We start from the raw sequence: 10623 nt of genomic DNA, 5'->3' as shown, positions 1-10623 counted from the left end.
ACATTAAAAACCTTAAGACAGCAGGAGGTCTGATAAACAGTTTCATTAAACCACATGAAAGTGAAATCTCACAGACCAATAGAACACAAGTATGCAGTGGATCTCAATGACGTCAGACCCTTCAACTCCAGCTGCACACACACACTCTTCTCACAGTCTCTGTCTCGGCCTCTCTCCCTCACCTCTGGCTCTTTGTCTGCCTCAATCATCCCGTCTCTTTTTATTCATATTTACACAGATATAAAAGTGAACGGCTTGTTGGCTTTTTCACCTGAGGATCCTCTGGGTTCCATCTGCCGTGGCGTCACCTTTGCTGTCTAATGGTCCTGACTGCATCATTTATTACATCACTTATCTGTGTGTTTCTGTGATGGTTATAAATCATCCTCGGGCTGTTCTCATCACAAACTCCCAATTCTATATAAGAGGCAACCTTACCCATGCCCTACAAGTCTGTTTATTACAGAAGACATCATAGTCTGTCTCTTTGGAGATATGTGAATCCAACAATGGTACTGATGTCTGTAAGCATTTATTAATTGTTTTTCAAACCGTGCTTGCACATCTTTCCCAGGCTGGGTTATCACAGCTGGAACAACAAATCTTGGTGTCACCAGTAAATATTGTTTTGTAGACCACACCAGGCCTGAATACTATATTGCTATATTTCATATAAGCCGATCATCACAAAGCTCTTCATAACGAATGATGTTTTTGATTATCAGTTATGTTGATGATGAATGTGGTTCTTTAGCTCAATTGGTATGACGTTTTGTGTTAGCAATAATAGAATCAGGGGTTGATACCAGAGAACACATTTTTTAGTCTGGTAAGTGAACTGTCACGTCCATAACAGTCCATTTATATTTCAATTCACACATTCATCAAGTAAAAAATCAAAATTGTTTTTTGAAAAGAGCCGTCCCTTGTATGATTGCTTAATTCCCAGAGATCCTACAAAGTATTATCTTTTTGTCACATCCATGTCACATTGTTCTCTTTTTTTAAAAATAAAACTTGTGCATAGTGCATATTTTTTCTGAAGTTTGGACTCCATCATCAGGGGTTTAGTAAAATATAAACAGATGATTCAATATATTGGTAATAAAAATATTCTGTGAGAATCTATATTTGATGTTTTGACTTAACATCCACAGGAGTTGCCCGAATAAATTAATAGACACATTTTAAGATTTTAGTACAAAGTGCATTCAAAGTCATAACAGTGTGGATGTATATCTCTGCATAGCTACTGTGTTTATTATTTTATTCATTAATAAAACATGGAAAGATTTATGTATTATGCGGCTTATATATTACGAACCTATATAATATGAACCTGAATACCTGCTTGTCTGAATTGCAGAATCATGTTGCTTGCTTCTTTTTGAAAAGTAAAAGAGTCAGTTTTTGTCTAGATCTGTCACATGCTTAGGGCACACAGTACAGTGCAGACATGACCATTATTTGGTTGCTTTGTAATTTTTAATGACGATTCTCATTAGATTGTAATTTCTGCAATACAGTGATTAAAACACAACATTATTATGGCCAAAAATAACAGTGTCCATCTTTGTTCATCTTTAATGAACTGTTAATGTAGAGGACAGTGTGTCAACAGCCCTAAGGTCGTGAACACATTTAGGTTGAAACTGTATACCTTGTATGCATTTTAAATTCAATTTATATGTACATTTATGGAACAAAATGTTTGTGCCAAATTCAGACTCTCATAAATGCAGCATCACAGAATCTTCCGTTCAGACTCAGATACATGACATCATTCCTCACCCGCCTGTCTTTATTGATTGAACATTTTTTATGCTGTATGCAGCTCAATGAGAATGACCCTAACAAAAAGCATTTCCCAAAGACAAAAATGGATTCTTTTCAAATCCTCATTTTCCTTTTATTTGTTTATCTACTCTGTATTTTACTTGGGAAAGTGCCCTCAGACTGCACTAATGTTTATGAATAATTTCATTCATATATTATTTCAGCCCTGGGCACGACTGGACTCTCTCTAGAGGAGAATATCGGCTTCCTGTCATCAACATCCCCTTGTTTTAATCAGCTTATAATTGTTTGTCATTTCTGATTGTGGAAATGGCTCAAATGACATTCAAAGCAACGTCTCATCTTGACACATAATGATGGCCCATAAAGCTGGAGTTTTACTGAATATCCGCATTGTTTTTAACCGCCGTCTTGCCACGCACAACGGACACTTTGCTTTCTAAATGAATTAGACCTTTGTTGAATTACTTCCCACTGCTTAAAGCCATCTACTGACAAATGTTTTGGATGGTAGAATGACCTTACGACCAGTATAAAGAAATTAGATAAATGGACATGATAACCGTGCGGATATTACTGTGGTGCAAGTAAACAGCATCAATGGACCAATTTCTGAAGTCTTGAATAATGTGTTTATATCCTCGTGTGCTCCCTGCACACCACCTGCCCACCGGCTCCAGACGTAAGGAAACAAGAGCCAACACCTGGAGTTAGTGTCAATAACACTTGCCCAGAGGAAATGTAATCCTCCAAATATGTTTTGCTTTGAACTGAATCTACTTCAATGTTTCCCTAATGATGTTTTCCATGTAAACCTGGACACTGTTCGCCACAAGGAGCTGGGTTTAAATACATTCAGTCAAATGAACGCAAATAAATTGTATAAAGACTCACCAAGTTTAGCATCTTCAGAAATTCTACAAAATATTTGTTTATTCAGTCTTGAAACAGAAAAAAGTGGTTGACACCATCAGTCTCAATAACATGAATATATGAACAGGAAAATATAAATCACATTAAGGCAGAAGATCGCAGGTGATCATTATTTGTTCCCTAAGGAAGGGCTCATTGAGTATATAAAAGCCTGCTTTTTGTCACTCCATCTCTTTGCATTTCCATTATCTGTAAAACGTAGTTGTGAATCCTTGCCTTGTATTCCATTTCACCCACATGTGATACCCTGAATACTCCTGGTTTTACTCATGCTGACTTTTAGAATAAAGCAAACACACGAGTCCCTCTTTCTTGACCCAAATTGTCTGTCCTGACTCAAAAGGTTCTGCAAAGCTTCATTTAAAAAAGAAAAATCACAGATCTCACGTTTGACAGTCGACAACTTCAAGCACCCGCACTTGTGAGATTCTACACTTCTGATTCGCTCCTGACGGGAATGTGCAAGTCTAAGGTGTGATTGCAAAAGCGATAGACCACTGACCAACTGGCCTTCCTCTTGATAAAGAGTCGCAGCTTGTCCCTGAATGTCTCTCCGAGGAAGCTGTAAATGATCGGGTTCAGGCAGCTGTTTGAAAAGGCGGCCAGATTGACGATGTGTCCGGTCAACGGGTAGTCGTGCCACAGCATGGTCTCGCTACGCTTCGATGGGTCGGCCGTGCCTTGGAGCAACTGTATGCTGATGAAGACGTTCTCTGGGAGCCAACAGATGAAGAAAACCAGCACCACCACCACGATCATGCGCAGGGCCTTCTGCCGTCGAGGCCAGAGCCCCCTGTGCTTCTGAGCACGCATGAGGATGCGAAAGATCAGCGAGTAACACAAGCCGATAATAGAGAAGGGCACCAGGAATCCGATCGTCACCTCCAGCCACTGGATTTCTAAGACGTTGGCAAAGCAGAAGTGCACCTCGCCGGTGTGCTGCGTCTGTACGATGGTGAAAGGAAGCAGAGTCGCCAAGATGGACGCCATCCAGATGAGGCCGCAGCTGAGCTTGGCATGCTGCATGGTTCGCAACGGACTGGTGCTCATGGAACTGGCGAGGGCCACGTAGCGGTCGAAGCTCATCCACGTCAGGAAGAAGATGCTGCTGTACATGTTCACCTGGAGGAAAAGCGACATGAAGGTGCACAGCACGGCGTAGTCGTAGTACTTCTCGTTGAGGTTGAAGACCTCGATGAGCGAGTCCGCCACCAGAATGAGGTCCGCCAACGCTAGGTTCACAAAGTAGAGATCAGGGATGGTCATCTTCTCTCGGTGGTTGAGGTTGACCACCAGAATGAGGATGTTACCGATGAAGCCGATGGGGAAGAGGAAAATGGTGTAAAGGCAGGAGAGAAACAGTCCGATGATGTAGAACTCGTAGGTGTCGGTGCTTTCTTTGACATCAGTGACGTTAAAGTCATAAGAAGCATTCAGACTCTCAGTGCCATTCATGTAAATCTGAATCACAGCGGTAGTCTGCTCTTCCATACTGACCGAGTCTGCGTTTCAAATCGAGCTACATACTTCATTTGTACCAAGTTCACTTTATGGATAGGAACCGTCATTTAGGCTAAATTGGCATTCTGATTATGACAGTTCTTTCCACAAGTTTCTAAGACACCATCCGGGACAATTCGGATCTTGAGATGGAGTGAGAGGAGAAGACGCAAGCCAGCTCCTCCATTATCAGGGCAGTCTCTCAGCTGCCTGGACTTGTGTGATCCATGGTACCAAACACCAAGCGTCTCCTTAGGGGCCGTGCTTTCTTTTTCTCCTTTGCGAATGTTGTTCCTCGCACGTGTTCAATCCAGGCCAGTTTGTTCTCATCCAGGCCATGAGCATGATTTTCAGTCTGCCGCGGATTACGACACCACCACTGTGACACCTTGGGAAAAGGACAAGGATAGAAATCATATCAGGAACATAATTATCTGAGGAACAAAACATTGAGGTTGGAAATACGTGTCTTTTGAGGTCACTGATTTTATGGGCGTCACTGTTTAAGCAAGACTGAAAAATGATGTAAATATTATGTTAATATTATCTGATTCTGCACCTAATGGTAGCCTTCATATGAGTTTTAATTGATTCCTCGGAGGAATTGAGTGTCTACTAGCTTATTAAAATGCAAAGCAATGTCTTAAACAGATGCATTGAAGCGCCCTGAGCTGTCAGACAACCCATGTGCTAACCTCACAGTTAATAAACGGCTTAAAGACGACAACTCATTCATAGGGATGGATAGGATCTAACTAGATTTTTCTCACTTACGTAGAGTTAACAGAACGATGGCATAATACATTTATGTTCATTCTTTATAACTGCATTTAGGTTTTGTGATTTTTGAAAGAGGCCATGATGAGGAATGAATTGTTCTGTGATACAATATTCTGTACAGATTTTCCAAGTACGATGTCAAAAAACAGTTATTTACTATTGTACAGAATTATCATGTTTTTTAAAAATGCGGTCAAATACTTAAAATTACAGATAAAAAAACATCAAATTTGCATGAAAAGCGGGAAAACGTCTACTTTTACAAGTTTTTTAAAAATTATTTGTTCAACCTTTTCTATTAGTAGACAAATGTATTTGTCTGAGTTTGTAATCTTTACAGGAATGCTTTAAAACTTCAATTCTTAAATAGACCTGAACCAAAAATGTGTGAATAACTTAATAATGAGAAAGAAACTCTGCCGTTTTGAGGTCTTTGTGACCGGTTCTGACTTTAAATACCTTAACCTTTAAAACTGTCAGCCTGGGTAAAATTCCAAAAGAAACTGGTCGGCATGCAGCAGAAAAGTCTAGAAGTTCAGCCAGCATTCCAAAATTAGATAACTTATTTTCAGATGTATGCAGATGGTTTAACGAGAGCTAAAAACGTTTCAGTCTCGGGGGACCGTAAAATGTATTTGGACACAATCTTATGTCTACATATCTATGTCTACACATATACATATCTAATGTAATCTTTACTGTGAAGTTTGAAAAACTTTTGAAAAATACAAATCTTTACAGATTCTGATAATAATCTTATCTTCGATCCGTAAACACAACGTTAGATTTGAGAACCCTTTAAGAATTCTAAATTGATTTAAAACCAGTGACATATTTCACGGTTTTCTTTTACTTCAGAAAGAACATTATTTCCTTTCCTGTAGCTCAGTGGTTAGTGCATGGCGCGCTGGCAATGCCAAGGTTATGGGTTTGATCCCAGGGGGTTGCACATACTTAGAAACAAATGTATAGTATAATGAAAAGTAAATCTCTTTAGATTAAAGCATCTGCCAAATGCATACATGTGATTTAAATGCAGTTCATTCTCAACCTACGATCTGCTCAGACTTTATCGCTCAATAATAGATGAAAAAGCATTTGTTATTGACCAAATAAAATATAGTCTCCCTGATCTGAACCATTGGAAAATAATCCTTCTTCAAAGGAATCTCTGCATTTTCTCACAGGTCCAAGATGACATGAACATCAATAATTCATCAGTGTATTCAGCGATGGAGCATGTCACATTAACACAGCTCAGACACATCCAGAAATGGTCTAATAATGCCTATACTTGCACACTTCTGTTGTATGAAAGTGTTTGAAATCCATTAAGCTCATCTTGGATGAACATTTAGACTGTGGTTTCTCTGCTGAAAGGAGCAGGTGACACTAGAATTTACCAGACTGATTTATGGTGGTGATGGTTTATTGCTAGTCAAGCTGACCCCCATAGACCAACATGTTGATTGTGAAGCTTGGTACAAACAACAGTTTTTGACCGTCTATCCTGGTGGCTTCAGCAGTACTCGTCTCACAAGTAAAATCCATAAAAAAAGTCTATAAATAAATCCATCCGATTAACAACAATGTACATCAAAACGCCAAAAACGAATGACACTTACTTTATCGGCGAGGACTTGTGATGCAGTCAGTGTAAAGTTGGTAGGATTTGCCAGAGATTGATAATCCTTTCACCAGGTCAAGATCCATCATCTACGCCACCTGCTGTTACAAGACAATACAAAACTAGATGCGAAGCTGAGAGGGTCCATAGGAGACTATCACTATAGCTTCAGTTTTTCATGGCCACTTGTTCACTAGCCACCCCCCACCTTCTTGTCTAATCTCTCCTCCTCTCTCTCCTCTGCTCTGACTCCCAGCCGAGCATGCATGTGGATAGCATCAAGAGAAGAAGAGCCACAAATGACAGTTACTTAGCACCGGACAAGTAGGTGCTGGTGCGGCTTATTTCATCTCGGTCTCAAACGCGGAGACATCCGTGCTCTCCGTGGTCTTTTCTACATCAAAGAATGACTACAAATGAAGAGGGGGCAGGCTGGTTGAAATGCCCCAGACCGAGGATGAAACGTGCCTTAACCATGATTTCATCAAGCACCCTGGTGGATAATCTATGTTTAATACGTTTGGTCAGGTTTGAACTCCTGGCATCATTTATTACCTTGTATTTGATTCTCTCTTCTGTGAACACAAAAGAAGATATTTTGAGAAATGTCTCCATACTATGAAAGTCAATAGGAGTCATTGTTGTTTTGTTACCAACGTTCCTCGAATCTTCTTTTGTGTTCTGCAGAAGAAAAAACATCATACAGGTTTTAAATGACATGAGGGTTAATGATGACAGATAGTTCAGGTAACTATCCCTTTAAGTATGATACGTTTAATATAAATAGTGCTTATTTTTAAGATTATTTAAGAGTTTATTAAAGTTACATTTATATGTTTTTAACTTAAATACAGTCACTTTAAAAAGGAAATGCTGGATAAGAATAAATGTCACTTATCTCCTTTAAAGGTCCAGTATAGAAATTTAGCGCCAACATGTTGCGTGGTTACAAATTGCAACCAACGAATCATTCCTCCCCTCCCTTTCAAGCACTACGTTGGCTGACACAGGACCAAGATATCTTCATGTTTATGTTTCTTTGCCGAAGGGGGTAACGTATTTATGAAATGCGCTCTGGAGAACTGTTTGTCTGTTTAGGGCTGCTGCAGTAACGGGTATTCGTGGTGTATAAATATCTCATTCTACATAACGTAACATAACTCTTCATTATTTAAGGTCTTTATACACCTCTGAACACAATGTCATGTATATTATATTGCATTTCTGTCAATAAATCCTCTAAAAAATAACACATTGGACCTTTAAAACTCTTTGTAGGGTGTTCAATTAATGGTCGTACTAAGTAAACAAATATTTTCGCTGTATAGTTATTATATAGTTATAATAGTAAACACACTATTTTTAGATGTAAGTTAAAATATTTTTACAACATGCAACACTTATATAAGGAATGTTTATTATTTTATGAAGTATAATGTTAGATATGCGACTGATACCTTTTATTGGAAGAACGAGGGGTAAGAAGCTTTTGTTGCACAAACTATTTCTCTAGTAATTCGATTTTCTTACCAGGGATGGATCCTGTTCCCCATATCAGTCCTTCTTTGTCGAGAAGGATTCACAAAAAGATTCAAGACCCTTTTATGTGCCGGCAACTACATCTTCAAAGAGGTTTGTGTGGAACATCCCCTGAAGTCAATAGCTCAGCGTGAATCCATGTAGTACGACTGTCTGTGATTTGCAAGCATCCTATTTGTTATGTAAGAAAGTACAAAGTACATTTCAGAGGGAAGGAAATTAACAAATACAGAAAAATTATTTACAGAAGGATACATTTTTGTTGGGATAATTCCTTTTAAAGCAACTCCTATGGGTCCTATATGTTGGTGGACCGACTCAAGTTTATTTCACTATTGACATTTGTAGACACATCACAGACTTGACCTGGCCTTACTGGCTTGATCTATAATTCATCTTTCATCTGCATGAAAGGTGAGGCATACTGTGTGGCCGGATAACCGTGACCCTTTCTGTGTACTGTGCTTACAGTTCTGTCTTCATTATAGGCTGTGGCATGTCTTTCTAAAAAGCAATTTTTGGAGAAGAAACCAATTCTATCATCTCATGTCAAAGTAGATTTTGAATATGATAGTTTCTTTCGTAAACATGGTACTTTACATTATTACATTATATTTGTTAACATCATTAAAAGCATTAACTAACATGTAACTGATAATGATCAATATAGTTTTTCAGCATTTGTTAATCCTTGTTAATGTTAGCTAATGCCAATACAGTTGTAAATGTTAACTAATGTTAAAATACAATGTCTGATGTACAAAATGTATCGGTGCATCCATAATAATAGATTAATGCTGTCGAAAGATTGTTTACTGCAAATGTATGTTAGGTAATGTATAAACTATTGCAAAGTCTTACCGAAACGATTTATTATAATATATATAAAAATATAAAATACTGCTCATCATAACTTCATTGGCAGACTCTTTGATGCAAACCATTTTAATACAAAAAAATACAACACAATACAATAAAATATAATATAATTGTAATGCATTCATTTTCAGATGAGTTCTAGCCTCAGCTACTTTTCATGCTCTTTTATTTTCATTGATAAATACATGATCTATCATACTGTACTGTATCTAATATTCCAGGAATTATGCTTTTATAGTCAAACATTTAAGTGTGCAATAGTCAATATATATCTTTGTGTAGCACCACTTGTTCGTTTTAAATAATGAATTTAAATAAATTTATTTGATCATTCTCGTTCATTTCAATAACTGGGTCTCCACGTGTTTCCAGGCAACATTTCCTCAGAGGTAAACTGCTGTTTGTGTCTCGCTATTAAGCGCCCAATCAATGCAATTTCCACATGGGACACACAGAATAATCTAAAGGGAACCGATGAATTATGATGCCGGGGACAAAGGATGAGTTTCAGACCGCATGAAACTGCTTTTCTCGCGTTACAAGCCCGTCCGTGTCCCTCTGCGGGGAAGGCATTACATTTGCCAGGTAGCAACATGGAAGCTGGGTGCTCCGTGAGTTTCGTAAATTAGCCATGAATGCAAATTGGATGTCACGATCTATCCTCACACAGTCGTGTTTTTATTTCACGCCATGAAGTTCTTGGAAGTAGGTCCTACACACTCTGCCCTGCTGTGAAGTCTGATGATCCATGAAATGAGTTGATACAACCCTCATTGTTGAGAATAAATACATGAATGAATCATGTGTTATCCTCTTCACATTCTGCCTTAACAAACAATAGTTTATATTTGTTCAATTTAGTCGAAGAGAGTGACAAAACCGTTCGACTTGTCCCTTTTTTGACCCAATGCTGGGTTGAAAATAACCCAGCATTATTAGACTGTAAATAGATAGCAGCTGTATGCAAATATGATTTATTTAGCGAGATTCAGCCAAATTTATGATATTCTGTGAAAAAGAAAAGAACACTATTTTATTATGAAACTGTTCATTCGATAAAAGTCCCCTGCACTACTCATTTTTAACACGGGGGGGAGTCAAAGCGTACATTATGAGAAACCTCACAAAACACACTTGAATAGAATACAAAACACACAAAACAGAATAAAAAAACTTGCTGCAATAAAAAAATTAACAGAAAACAATTCCCTGGGAATGTATGAATAACATCATGCAGCATTACACCGACTCCTTCTCTAATGGTTTGTGTAATGGTTTAGTCGGATGCTGTTTTTAATAGAAAAGAATAAGCAGCATTGGCTTTCTCAAAGACAAGCATGTTAGAGGTCAGTGGAGCAGAGATTGTTGTGACAGATCCTCGCACCTGTGGGAGCAGACCTCACATCTTGTGCTCCAGCTGTCTCCTTAAAAACAAGCAGCAAAACACACGCCTGTCCCCCTGCCGTGCTACCCGACCCCTGGGATATGGGCGATGAGTATTTTATCCGTATAATCTGGTTATTTTCACTCTTAAGGCCTTTTGGTATTGTTAACCAAGTATCATCCTC

At 38.5% G+C, this 10623-nt stretch overlaps 1 protein-coding gene across 1 annotated transcript; it reads right to left on the bottom strand.

Moving 5' to 3' along the window:
* Nucleotides 1–3159: 3159 nt before the first annotated feature.
* On the bottom strand, nt 3160–4227 carry gper1 (G protein-coupled estrogen receptor 1; the record flags this gene model as incomplete). The annotated part of the gene is made up of 1 exon (XM_079455762.1): nt 3160–4227. Exon 1 carries the CDS (start codon nt 4219–4221, stop codon nt 3160–3162), a length of 1062 nt encoding a protein of 353 aa, XP_079311888.1. The 5' UTR covers nt 4222–4227.
* Nucleotides 4228–10623: the final 6396 nt, after the last annotated feature.

The sequence above is a fragment of the Barbatula barbatula genome (genome assembly GCF_947034865.1).
Source record: "Barbatula barbatula genome assembly, chromosome: 5".
Classification (NCBI taxonomy): Eukaryota; Metazoa; Chordata; class Actinopteri; order Cypriniformes; family Nemacheilidae; genus Barbatula; species Barbatula barbatula.
Note: the sequence above shows the minus strand (reverse complement) of the source record. Positions and strands in the feature narration are given on the sequence as shown.